The sequence below is a fragment of the Callospermophilus lateralis genome, chromosome 5 (genome assembly GCF_048772815.1).
Source record: "Callospermophilus lateralis isolate mCalLat2 chromosome 5, mCalLat2.hap1, whole genome shotgun sequence".
NCBI lineage: Eukaryota > Metazoa > Chordata > Mammalia > Rodentia > Sciuridae > Callospermophilus > Callospermophilus lateralis.
The window spans coordinates 15,714,939-15,728,739 of record NC_135309.1 but is presented as its reverse complement, the minus strand read 5'-3'; the positions used below and the strand labels follow the sequence as shown (position 1 = coordinate 15,728,739).

At 38.7% G+C, this 13,801-nt stretch overlaps 1 protein-coding gene across 2 annotated transcripts; it reads left to right on the top strand.

Moving 5' to 3' along the window:
• Positions 1 to 509: 509 nt before the first annotated feature.
• Npm1 (nucleophosmin 1) lies at positions 510 to 13,801 on the top strand. 2 transcript variants are annotated; one of them, XM_076856349.2, is made up of 11 exons: positions 511 to 708; positions 2,438 to 2,517; positions 2,971 to 3,090; positions 3,316 to 3,409; positions 3,640 to 3,746; positions 3,835 to 3,902; positions 7,378 to 7,435; positions 7,947 to 8,030; positions 8,647 to 8,748; positions 11,255 to 11,329; positions 13,448 to 13,801. In XM_076856349.2, the coding sequence occupies exons 1-11, from the start codon at positions 651 to 653 to the stop codon at positions 13,484 to 13,486; spliced, it is 885 nt and encodes a 294-aa protein (XP_076712464.1). In that variant the 5' UTR covers positions 511 to 650; the 3' UTR covers positions 13,487 to 13,801. The 2 variants fall into 2 exon arrangements, with proteins under 2 accessions (XP_076965565.1, XP_076712464.1); XM_077109450.1 differs by lacking the exons at positions 11,255 to 11,329; positions 13,448 to 13,801 and adding an exon at positions 10,123 to 11,246 and having other exon boundaries at positions 510 to 708.

Sequence of the window (13,801 nt, the reverse complement as noted above, 5' to 3'; positions counted from 1 at the left end):
AGCAAGTCCGGCCAGTAACTACATCTTTTCTCAACAAAGAATAAGCCTCAATGTACTCCGCCTCCGGCACCTGAAACTTTAAATTTAGGGAAACCATTAACTGAGACCAGGCCTTCGGGCAAATAAAAAATCCCGAGGTGCCCGTGACCCCAGGAGGCCTGGGAGGGTCCCAGAAGATGAAGCAGCGAGGAAGTAACGTCGCCATCTTGCAGGGTGGGCTGCGCAGGCTCTGGGAGAAAGGCCGACGCGCAGAGCTAGAGAGGACGTGGAAGGGTTGGAGGTAGGAGTGCGCGCTTATGAGGGGCCACTGCGCATGCGCAAGAGAGACGGCGGCGGAGGGTCTGCGCACGGTACGAGTGCGCGTGCTCAGTGGGAGCCCGCGAAGTACCTGGAAGAGGTGGGGGGCGAGGTAAAAAGGAGCAGAGTTGAAGAGCGCTTGCGCAGGAGCGCGACCGTACAGGGAGGGGGGAACTCTCGAGCACGCGCACGGGGCGGGACTTGGAAGGCTCTCGCGAGATCTTCGGAGACCATATATATGCGTGGGGAGCCCGCGTCCTTTCCCTGGCGTGATTCCGTCCTGCGCGTCTCTTTAGAGCAGCCACCCATTTTCCGTCCGCCTTCTCTCCCACCTAAGTGCGTGCTACCACCCCATGGAAGATTCGATGGATATGGACATGAGCCCCCTGAGGCCCCAGAACTACCTTTTCGGTAACTCTTCTTTCGGGAGTGTTGAAGCGAGGCCGTACAGGGCCTCCTGGCTCTTGGGGGGCCGGGAATTAACTGAGGCCTGAGCTGGTGGGGGGAGCTAAGCCTGCTGGAGGCCTGCGAAGTCGGGAGGCGCTGCCGGGGCCCTGGTGGCCGGGCGATGGGAGGCTGTGAGAGCTGGGGGAACCGACGGCGTGGAGGGGCGGGGGAAGGAGCGGTCCCAGGCCCCAGGCCTAGGGCTTGAGGCGATGCTAGACTGGATGGCTGGATGTTGGCTTTGCCTGGGTAGGAATACAGGCCCTGGGCATGGCTTTCCTTTCCAGGGCTGAGTTTGTAGGCCTGTGGTTGCACGGTGGCATTTTTTTGCTACTGAACTAGCGGTGGGTGGCCGTGGCGATTGTGTACTGTTCCCAGCGAGCTGTGGGGCGCTTTCGTGGAGGGAGGGCATTAATAGAATTTGCCGTTGCTTTAGATCTCGGTCCCGAGCTCTGGCGTCCAGAATTACTCGAGATGCTTTGGCCAGTTACCGGGGCAGGGAGGCGCGGCGGGGCGTGAGCAGGCCGCTACGGCTGGGAGCACGTGGTTGCCACGTGGTTGGGGGAGGGAGGAGGTGTGGGCTTAACATCCGGGGCTCACGGGTGTTTTGTCACCCAAGAGCCTGGGGTCCAGTGGCTTACAGGAGGATATTGGATGGGAAATGGGGTGCAATGGTTGGTAGCAACAGCATTTTGGAGGTCTTTGTTTAGTGCTTACAATATGATGGTAGTTGGCATTTTTAGACCCGGTTAGTGTCAGTGTGGTCCATACAGATATCCCCATATTGAGGCGACGATACTGAAGATGGAGAAATGATTTAACAGTTTTTGCAAAGTATGACAAAAATTCTGAACCAAGACCCTTGACTCCAAATAATAGAAATGAGGTTTAGTTTTAGGGGAGAAAGGGTAGCAGAGGTAAATTAGTAAGACTGAATTCAATTAAAGACTTGAGATTTAACCGGGGCTTTATTAAACTTTGATTCTGACAATATTTAGTAATTTTTCCATTCATGGAGTGGGATTTCCATTCACTTACTCTATGAGAAGGTTTTATTCCTAGCCATTTTGGATAGTGAAAAATCCCTCAGATTATATCAGTGATTTTTTGGCAACTTTTTCTGTTGGAAACTGGAAACGTCTTTTGGGTCTATCACCAGAAACAATGTCTGAATTTATAATGTTTCTATCACATTATATTGATTCAAAGACTGGAACATTAATTACTGTAACAAACTTGGGTTTTTTTCCTAGTTGTAGGTTTTTTTGTCGTTTTAATTTTTAAACTGTTAATACTGGTGTTGTGCAATCACTCTCATTTGTAAATTTCCACTTTCCAGAGTAGATAATTCCACTTTTTAAAACAGTGGAAAATCATCAATATTCATTAGGTTGATTTTAGGATCTGAGGTTTAGATACAGATGTACTAAGTTGTTGAATCAGTGGCAATAGGATCTGTCTCCTTGTAGTTGAGAATGAAATTAGTAAACAAGAAAGTGGAGTTTATGAAGTCTTTTTGGGTGTTAGTTGGTGTTTGTAGATAGAGTTCATGAAAATCTAGGAAGAATCTTGCTGCCCTCCAGGGTAGCTGGAGTAGTGAAAACCTAGTTAGCAGGTTAACCAGCACCTTTTGATTGTAAACATTTGGTGTTATTTTTATCCTTGTTTTATTTGCTTTTTTTCCCCCCCTTCACAGGTTGTGAGCTAAAAGCTGACAAAGATTATCACTTTAAGGTGGATAATGATGAAAATGAGCACCAGTTATCATTAAGAACGGTACTTACACTTTAAAAATATCCCTTTCCGGCTTTCTATTAATGTGGTACAAGACTTTTGCTTTCTTGTCTGCTTGTAAGATGGTATTATATAGATGTCATCCCTACAACTTCGTAAAGCACTTGGCATTTTCATTGGGTTTCAGGTGAAGTCCAGTTAAAGTACTACTTGGGTTCATCAGTTACTTTATAAAGTTAGATATAAGATTACTGGGCAGCGGTAATCTTTCTTGTCTCTCAGACTGGTCTATTTCTCACCTTTGTAGTAATTGCCCAATAAATGTTTTATCTTTATTGCAGTTTTACACATTTCTCTAAGTTGCCACTAGCAGATTTGTTTCCCATTGATGGTGATGATGAAAAGGTTATACCATTAAAAAAAATGCATAATAGATGGGGGTTATAAAATAGATAGGACTTGACCATAAAGCACTTTTTTTTTCTTTTTAATCAGGTCAGTTTAGGGGCTGGTGCAAAGGATGAATTGCACATTGTTGAAGCAGAGGCAATGAATTATGAAGGCAGTCCAATTAAAGTAACACTGGCAACATTGAAAATGTCAGTACAGCCAACGGTAAGAGTGCTTGAAGATTAAAGGAGTATTTTATTTGTTATTTAAGTAGACAGCTACATCTTTCCTTACTGTGTGAACATTCAGCTGTCCAATGTGATTTTGGCTGCTTCTCTTTCAGGTAGAAAAACAGATTTATTGGTATGATTTGGTTGTGGACTTGCCCATAATGCTAGGTGTTCAATATTTTCTTCACGATGTTCAATGATAAAATTTCTTCCCTTTTAGGTTTCCCTTGGGGGCTTTGAAATCACACCACCTGTGGTCTTAAGGTTGAAGTGCGGTTCAGGGCCTGTGCATATTAGTGGCCAGCACTTAGTAGGTAAGTTATTTTTATAAATTGTGTTGTGCTACTTTTTCAGGTACTTGGATTCTTCCCAATTTGTTTTTTTCTGATACTACTGTCTGTATTACAGGGTTAAATGGGAAGTTAGTACTTTTAAAATATTTAATTACTTCTTAGGAAAGAATCTTTTTTAAGATGCTACAGCATATATATCTGATTTTTGCTGAGTTCTTGTTGGAGTTTTATAGTGTCTAAATTTGTTTTAGCTGTGGAGGAAGATGCAGAGTCAGAAGATGAAGAGGAAGAGGATGTGAAACTCTTAAGTGTATCTGGAAAGCGATCTGCCCCTGGAGGTGGTAGCAAAGTTCCCCAGGTAGGGACATGGTTGTACTATAATTGTATTAGAGCCTTGGGTGTGGTGATAACCAGCTTTTGCTCATGAATATATATTTTTCTTTAAGAAAAAAGTAAAACTTGCTGCTGATGAAGATGTCGATGATGATGAAGATGATGATGATGATGATGAAGAGTAAGTAGTACACTCATGGAAACTCAGCATGGTTGTGTTCATGGGAAGGGATTATTAAACTTACCAGTCATTTTTTAGTTAATAATTTATCATTAAATCAAGAGGGGGAAGTGCTTGACTGAGTTTGAGTTAATGAGTGGAGTTAATACTGATATTATTTCCCAGTAAAATACAGCTCTTTAGAAGGCTAGTGTTTGTAGCATTTCTCATTTGATTGGAGGCAGCTTTTTCCTGATGAAAATTCATTGGACCCCATATTAAGGCTGGTGTATTTTTCAATAAATAACAATGTGATTTGGGTGAAAGAGCAGGATCTGATGGAATAGCTTTGGTTAAATTCATTTAATAAGACATCTAAACCCATAAAGGACTTTGGCCTGTAGTTCTTTTTTTCCTAATGTACAGAATAAGATTCTAAAAGTGACATTAAAGTTTTTTTGGGAATTTAAAATATGGCTAGAAACAAGATTCTGCTTATTTGCTGTGGTTATAAACAGTTACATACACACTATGGAATAAAGTTTTCACTGGTCTTTCTTGAGAATATCAGTGACTTTTAGCTTAAATACTTGTCTCAGCTTTTCCCTAAGTTCCTAGATTGGTTCATATGTATTCATTGAAAACATTAAATGAAGATGGAATGAATCAAAGGCTTCAAGAGAATATGTACTAATGATCAAGTCTGGAAGTTAGGCTTTTAGTAACCTTATAGCCAAACTGATTGTACTGAGGATGGGGAATTAACTCTCAGAACATATCAATGAAGGGAGAGAATGAAAAAAGCTGAAAAAATTGCTTCAGAATACCTGCATATTGTACCCAGAAATGAGCTGTATGATTGCTGCTATTTTAGGAATATTTACCATTAGATTTAAAATACACCCCAAGAGAGATTTAGTGTGGTGTATCGAGTTACCTTTGTATAGAATTCTGAATATCCAGTGGCATTTTTACTAAAACTCAAGAGACAGTCCCTTTCAGGAAGGCTTTAGAGTAGGATCTGTTGGAATCCTGATTCTGTTGGGACTTGTGAAACTTTCTCTTTTAGAATGAATATAATGAATAATGTAACCATGATTAATAATTCACTTTCGTGCTCTTCTGGGTCTAATATTGGGTATGATGGCGAATTAGTGTGTAGATGACAAGCTAATAAGTGTGCATATCAGAGACAGTTAATAGATATCCTGGGAACAAGTTTCTACAAAAACTTGTTCCGCTAGTGATGGTAACCACCTGACATGGCAATGAGAATGTGAAAATGATGACCAAAGGTAGTTAGTTAACTTTGGAAATCTAAACTGTAGTCCCAGTGTTGTTTTTTTTTAATTAAAAAAATTATTTTGGATTGGACCCAGGCACACTTAACCACTGACCCATATTCTATGCCCTTTATTTTATATTTTACCTAGAGACAGGGCTTGCTGAGCTGTTGAGGCTTGCTTTAAACTTTTGAACCTCCCGCCTCAGCCTTCTGAGTGGCTGGGACTATAGGTGTGTACCACGGTACTTGGCCATAGTCCCAGAATTCTTAAAACTAAAATGGAAATCTGTGGTCCTGGTTTGAGGATGGAAAGGGTATAATAGTATGAGCCCTTGATATATGTAAGCAGAAAAGTTTCTCCTAAACATACTCTTTAAATTTATTTGCATGTGCAGTTGGCAAACTCTGCATCTGAGTTTGGATCAAAATTACTCAGAAAAAAATTGCATCTTTATGGAACATGTACATGGACTTTTTTAAAAAAAATATTTTTTGGTTATAGACGGATGCAATATCTTTATTTTGTTTGTTTATTTTTATGTGGTGCTGAGGACCGAACCCAACCGCTCACATGTGCCAGGCACTGAGCCACAACCCCAGCCCCTGTACATAGATTTTTTTTTCTTTGTCATTCCTGAAGCATTACATATAGTATAATTTTGTGCTGGAGATTAAATCCAATACACTTGGTAAGGATATACTCTAACTACCCTTGCCCATATTGTACTAGGTATTATAAATAATTGCAATGTTTAAAGCATCGGAGTTGATTCCAAGCAGTCTTTCCAAAAAATTATATTGGAGGATATTCACAGGTGACATGAAAATGCCATGTCATTATAGAATGGACTTCAAATCCCTGGATTTTGGTATCTGAGGTGGTCCTGGAACCAGTCCCCTACATATTATAGATAACTATAGTTGACAAGTCATGTGCTGGAAAACATTTAATGACAGCATTCTTGTACAAAGGTCCTGTAAGATTGCCTAGTGACATCAGTCTTAGTTTGGGCAGGGTTGAAAAAAACAACTGAGAACGTGTTTATCAGAATATTGCCATTTTAGGCAGTCCCCAATTTTCAAATTGATCTGTGGAGCATGTATTGGTTGTAACTTTCTGAGTAATACATTGTGTGGGTAGGCTTTATCCATTGGTTTTTTTTAGACATTCATCAGAATGCATATTTAGGTTGTTTCACTTTTGGCTGCTGTGAATATCAGTGGACACATTTTTTGTTTTCTTAGATACACACTTTGAACTAGGTACTGTAAATTCTAGGATTACCTTGAAATTGCCAGCTGTTTTCAAGTTTATGGGGCTGCTAATTTGTGCATATTATAACACTTGTCATTATTTTTGCATGTAGTCATTGTGGTATGAATGGGTTTGGTTTGCTTTTTCTTGATGGTCATTTATTTATTGACTATTTGTATGTATTTGATGAAATAAACGTCTTTGCTATTCAAGACATCTGTCCCATTCTGAGGGTTGACTTTATTCTTGATGTTACCCAATGCACAACAGTTTATTTTCATTTGTGACTGTCAAATCTGATACCATGGCCAAAGCCACTGTAATGAAAATGTATCTGTTCTGAGTTTTATAGTTCAAGCTCTTACTCAAGTCTTAATTATTGTTTGAAATCACCAAATGTGAGTCCTTGAGCTTGGTTTCTTTGAGTTTTTTTTTAGTTATTATAGTTTCTATGAATTTTGGGATAAATATTTACAAAATAAGCCAACCGGAGTTCTTAGAACTTAATACATATTAAGTCTGTATAATTGGAATCTGTTGCCATTTGATTGATATTAAAGTCTGCTGTTATTCAAATATTCTTACTGCAAAACTTATTGAATAAGCCAGCAATTCCCATCCCTTGGGAACCACGATTATACTTTTTTGTTAAAAATGAAATAACAGTGATTATCCTTTGTTGACCAGCTTGTTTACTTAATATCCTCAATGGTTGTTCATGCTGTAGCATGTGACAGGATTTTTTTTAAAAAGACTGATAACATTCCATTGCGTGTATAGACATATTTTCTTACCTACCTATTCAACCGCTATGGATACTTCCACCTCTTGACTATTAGGAACAAAGCTGGAGTGAACTGTTTTCTCAGATCTTAGATCTTGCTTTTTTAAGTTCTTACATCACTTCTCCCAAAGATTTTGAAAGTTCTTCATATCTTGGCTTATTTTGTTTGTAGTGATGATGATGATGATTTTGATGATGAGGAAACTGAAGAAAAAGCTCCAGTGAAGAAAGTGAGTAGATACAATGGTAGAAGGTTATCAGATCTCATACAAACATGATGGTTTTTTTTTTTAAAGTGCTCTTCACTTGTTTTGTAGCTAATGAAAACTGGCTTGAAGTGATCTCATACTTGAAATTGGTTCTGAGTCATAGTTTTGCTGAACTCTCCCACCCCCAGTACTTGGGATTGAACCCCAGGCCTGTGCATTACCAGAGCTGCATCTCTAGCCCTTGATTTTGAGACAGGGTCTCCTAAGGTTTCCCAGGTTGGCTTCAAGCTTGCTGTTCTCATGTTTTAGCCTCCCAAGTTGCTGATGTTAAAAATATGCGCAACACATCTGACTCTAAAATTTAACAGTGAGAAATGGATGGTTTTGTGGCCAACAGTTCATTAACCCTTTGCAACCTTTTGTTAAAAGGCTGCTTTTTTTTTTAAAGCATGATGTGGGATATTTTATTTGTATTGGCTGTCTACTGTGTATAGAGAGGGTGACACTGATTAAGATTAATTTCCAATTGCAGTCTATACGAGATACTCCAGCCAAAAATGCACAAAAATCGAACCAGAATGGAAAAGACTCAAAACCAACAACACCAAGATCAAAAGTAAGTGACAACATACACATAAAAGTAGGCTTCAATGAAGTGGTTGGGAAAACAGTTCAGAAATTGTTCTGTGGACAATCTGGTCTGTTAGGAATTTGGTAGGTGTTTCCAGAACAGTGATAACTAAAATGTGGTCATTTTTCTGGATACTCTAAGATAGAAGGCTGCTGGTTTTCCAGTGGGGGAGAAGGCCAATGGAAAGATTTATGATGTAAAATATTTCCTGTATGTAAGGTTGTATTTATTTGCCCAGAGCAGAGACACTCAACCCTGAATTCATGTTAGAATCTAATAGAGTTTTAAAGAACCCTAGTAATTGTGCCCTACCTATGGAGTCACTTGGGGTGGCCTCTAGGAGTCAGGGTATATGAACTACCTTGCTTCATTCTTGGTAATCATCTTTTTATTATTTAAATGTTCCTGTTTAATACCATCATAAGGTATTTCTTGCTTAAAGGAATGACTTCAGTAAAATAAGTGTATGGCATGTACTAAAACAGCAGTTCTGTTGTATACTTGCCTTTATAAGGATTATAAGAATAAGGAAATCCAGAAAGTGGGTTTTAGTTAAATGCTGCACTTTTATGATCATTTGAAATTGAAACTTTTTCTACAGGGTCAAGAATCCTTCAAAAAACAGGAAAAAACTCCTAAAACACCAAAAGGACCTAGTTCTGTAGAAGACATAAAAGCAAAAATGCAAGCAAGTATAGAAAAAGTGAGTAAAATGATCTTAGTAAGTTTGGCATCTCAAATCATTATGGCTTATGGCTGGGAGTGGTGGCACATACCTGTGAGGCATGATCACCAAGTTGAAGGCCAGTCTCAGCAACTCACTGAGATCCTCTTTCAAAAAAGGAAAAGGGTTAGGGATGTAGCTCAGTGGTAACTTTCCCTGGGTTTACTCCTTAGTCCCCTCCCCAACCCCCCCCCAAAAATCTATGAGGGTTTGGACAAATTGTTCCTTTTTATCATTTTAATATACCCACCCCTTCTGTGCTTTGAGGGTGTTTTCTGTATTGTGATTGACTCATGAGGCACTGAGCCACATCCCCAGCCCCTTTTTTCAGGTTTTTAAATTTTTTCTTTATTTTTATGATACTGAGGATTGAACCCGGTGCCTCACACCATGTTAGGCAAGCACTCTATACTGAGCTACAACCCTAGCTCTTCGTGTTATAGTTGGAGATGGGGTCTATTGCTGAGGATAGCTTCCAACTTGGAATCCTGCCTCAGCCTCCTGAGTCACTGGAATTACAGGTGTGCACCACTGCAACTGGCTTGAATTTTCCACTTTAAAAAGCCAACAGGCCCATTTTTTGTGAGCTGCATTTTTAATTTTAACCAGTTAAAATGAAGTCAGAATATTGTTTGTGTACTTCTGGTTATATTATGCTGAACAGCCAGCAGAGGGCATAGGAATCTTAAATACAGTTGTAGATAGCTGCAAAAGTAGAGACTTTAATTTTGCCTGCTCTGTGCTAATAGTTTGATAATTCATATTTGACTCGAACATTTTTCTAATACATTGAGTCATTTCTTTTTTCCCTTCATACCAAGACATTCCCAGCCAGTACACGTGGGTAATGTCCAAAATTTGAGTATCTAATGGGCTTACATGTAGTCTCCCTTTTGTTCTAAATAACAGAAACATGAGAAGAAGGTGAATTTTTTTTGTCTTGCTACTTAATTGGGGACTGACTGTAGTGAGCTCAGGATTTTTGTTGTAGGGAATAATTGGTTTAAATGTCAAGGAAAAACATTTGAGACAATCTTTTAATTCTAAGAATGATATATCTAGACTCCAGTTTTTGAGCATACATGTGGGTGGTGAGGAGGAATTGCCACCCCTTTCCCCATGTTTCTCCTGTGCTCTGTAGGCTGTACCTGGCTTCAGAAGATTTCCTTATGCAGTGATGAGTGGATTGGAAATTAGCATTGTAGCACCAGAATGTATTGTTTGCTTTAGTCACACTGTAACCTCTTAGCCTTCCTGGTATCACTGACTTATTTTTATCCCTTGCATACAGTGCTAAAATGATGCCCCTCCCCTCCATTTTAATGTGGTCCTATCTCCTTGGTTTAATTGCAGGCACATTGAACAGCCCTGGGCACTACTGGTAAATTAAGCCCAAAGATGGGGAGAAAGGAAAAGGAGAGACAAATATAGTCCATACTGAGTATCATCAACAATCCAGGCTGAAGTCTTCTATTTTAATCTCAATCCCCTTTCCTGATTTGCCACCCACACCCACTTGCAGGCTGGAAGCAATCTCTCTTGATTTCCTAAAGCACTTTTGACTGCTGTGAATTCAGTTGAACCTTATATATTGCTCTCTTGTGCATATGCCTCATCATCTCTTGGACCATGTTTTAATCACCTTTGTATCTCCTTAGCTGCTCAATAAATATTTGAATGAATCAAATAAGGATGTATGTGACAATAATTTTGAAAGGGAACTTATTACAGGGAGGTTTTATTTATCTAGGTGATAAGAGGCAGTTAAATATCAATATTTGTAGCTGAATCTGGCATAGTCCCTTTGGCATTTGGAAGCTTCTCAATCTTACTAGAGTGCATTAAAATAACTAGCTAGGATAAGGAAAACCAGTTAACTTAAAATAGGAAAGAAATGTATGATGTAGTAAATCATAATTATAAAATTTTCAGGGTATTCAATAATAATGTTTTAACGAATTTTGATGACAAAGTTTTAGACATTGCTGATGCCGATAGTTTTTTGCTCATGTTCATAATTGGAAAGAAATGCCAGAGGTTATAGTTAGAACTACATCCCCATTCAGCTTTATATAACCCTTCAATATTGGTGTACAATGTTAGTGTACAAATGTTAACTGTTTTTTATACGGCTTTGGCCACATGGGACAATGTTCTCAAGGGAGGGGGCATATATTTACTTTGTATTTGGTTTAGGGTGAAGAGAGTAATACAACTGCTTTGTTATAATATGGACAGGCAGCCCAATTGCCATATTTGCATACAATGTGGCTTGTGTCTCCATACCTAGAATGACTGTTCTGAACTAGAGCCTACAGCAAACCTGAAGCCTCTAATGGGCCTAAAAATAACAATATTTTAAAAATGAAAATGTTGAAGGGACAAATGACTGATAACATGTAAAAGCACAGATCTTAGAGGAATTTCCTGAAGGCCTCTAAAGAATATACTTCTATTCTTATTCTCAATGCTTTTTTCTCAATAGGGTGGTTCTCTTCCCAAAGTGGAAGCCAAGTTCGTCAATTATGTGAAGAATTGCTTCCGGATGACTGACCAGGAGGTAACTGAATTTTCTGGGGATATGACCAAATCCAATTTTTTTCATTGGTTTATTATGATTATCCTTTTAATCTGTTTAAGTATTGGCTACTTATAAAAGTGTCCTAACCACAGAATTTGGTTGGCAGAGACAGAACTATTAACACTGAACTAAAGAGAATACAGAGTAATAAACATCTTGCTTCTAAATTTCACCCTTTAGGTTGACTTTAGCAAAATGGTCTTCTCATGTTTAGCATCTATGAAGGATACTAACTCCCAAGAAAGCAAGTGACCACATTGCCCCATTCAGGCAAATGGAGTATCAAGAAAAACCAGTTTACTTTCTTAGCCATGAAAGTACTTTATTTTTTAAAGAGATTTTAAAACAATTTTTGTGCCAACTTTATTGTACAATTAACATACTGTAAGATTTGCCAGTTTTTGTGTGTATGTGGTGCTGGGGATTGAACCCAGAGGCCTTGTGCATGCAAGGCAAGCATGCTACCAACTGAGCTAAATTCCCAGCCCATGAAAGTACTTTATTACTACAAGAAAGTTATTGTATCTTTGCTGTGCTGTGGAGGAATCCAAGGCCTCAGCCCTTTCATTCTTATTTTCAGTTAACTGAAAGGAAAATGTAAAAGTAGTCACCTAGGGTTGCTAGGTTTTCCCTATGTAGAGAATAGATCCTGTTCAGTGATATTTATGTATTCAGTATGGAGGAAAGTTTGATACAAAGTTCTATGTACCATCATTTTTTGTTTTTATGATTGGTAAACAAAATGAGATTTTTTTTTACTAAGAAAAATCCACCTTGGGAGTGGTGGTATATGCCAGCTATTCTTGAGGAGACAGGAGGATTGTGAGTTTGAGGCCAGCCTAGGCAATTTAGCAAGACCTATCTTAATTTTAATGTTTATTTTTTTTTAGTTTACGGCAGACACAACATCTTTATTTGTATGTGGTGCTGAGGATCGAACCCTGACAGCACGCATGCCAGGCGAGCACGCTACTGCTTGAGCCACATTCCCAGCCCAATACCATATCTTAAAAATAAAAAGGGCTGGGGATGTAGCTCAGTGATAGGGCACCTTCTGAGTTCAGTCCCCAGTAATTGGGGGAAAAATCCAAGTGACGATGTCAAGACAACTGAAGTGGCACTTGTCTTTCATACCCTGTATGAGAGTTTTGCTGGTAGTTCACTGCTACCCAGAAGTATTTTCTGAGTAAAACTTCAAAGCATGTTTTTGAGTGAGTGCCAGGAAGAAGTTGTTTGAGTTCTAGTAAATGATAAATATTATAGCTTGATTTACTGTTCACTGGTTGAGCATCTCTTATTTGAAATGCTTGGGATCAGAAGTATTGCAAATTCTGGTTTGGAGGAGGGGGTGCTTTTATATTGTTGGCTTTAAAAGTTTTAGAATCATTTGAGCATCCCTAATCCACAAGTCAAATGTTTGAAACTATTTGAGCTTTGTGTCAGCACTGAAATATTTTGGTGGGCTGGGGATGTGGCTCAAGCGGTAGCGCGCTTGCCTGGCGTGCATGGGGTGCTGGTTCCATCCTCAGCACCACATAAAGATAAAATAAAAATGTGTCCACCAAAAACTAAAACATAAAATATTAAAAATTCTTTCTCTTAAAAACAAAACAACAAAAACATTTTGCTTCTTGAATTTAAGTGTTGTCATAGATGATGCTTCAAATCAGTTAAAAAACCATTCTGATACTAGTTGCATTTTCACTGGGCAAGATTTTGAATGTCAACACTGTAGGAACTATTAATATGTAAGTAGAGCATGTTCTAGAACTGAGGAATTTTATAAGCAGAGAGCTTATTAAGGAAATTCAGATCATCAGGAAATTAGTTTAGATACATCTAGTTTATTTTAGATAAGCAACAGAAATGTAACTTTGCTAACTCTGGCTATTCTAACTGATCTCTGGGCCAGTGATATTTGATTGGTGTAATTAAAGTTTTTGACTTGGAGTTAAGCTCTCAATTACCTGGAGTGTGAACCTTTTTTGTGGTAGAATAAAAAATAGATTTTGAATTGTGCAGAGAGACATGGTTTAATTTATTGATGTCTGTGAAGTATTATGGTTCTTTAACCACAGTTCTTTTTTTTTTTTCCAGGCTATTCAAGATCTCTGGCAGTGGAGGAAGTCTCTTTAAGAAAATAGTTTAAACAGTTTGTTAAAAATTTCCGTCTTATTTCATTTCTGTAACAGTTGATATCTGGCTGTCCTTTTTATAATGCAAAGTGAGAACTTTCCCTACCGTGTTTGATAAATGTTGTCAAGGTTCTATTGCCAAGAATGTGTTGTCCAAAATGCCTGTTTAGTTTTTAAAGATGGAACTCCACCCTTTGCTTGGTTTCTAAGTATGTATGGAATGTTATGATAGGACATAGTAGTAGTGGTGGTCAGACATGGAAATGGTGGGGAGACAAAAATATACATGTGAAATAAAACTCAGTATTTTAATAAA

What these genes read in the sequence shown, in the direction of transcription:
- Npm1 (XM_076856349.2), top strand. Translation starts at nt 651, where the DNA reads ATGGAAGATTCGATGGATATGGACATGAGCCCCCTGAGGCCCCAGAAC. An exon ending in TAGTGGCCAGCACTTAGTAG is followed by an intron (nt 3,410 to 3,639) that starts GTAAGTTATTTT and finishes AATTTGTTTTAG; the next exon opens with CTGTGGAGGAAGATGCAGAG. An exon ending in CAACAACACCAAGATCAAAA is followed by an intron (nt 8,031 to 8,646) that starts GTAAGTGACAAC and finishes CTTTTTCTACAG; the next exon opens with GGTCAAGAATCCTTCAAAAA.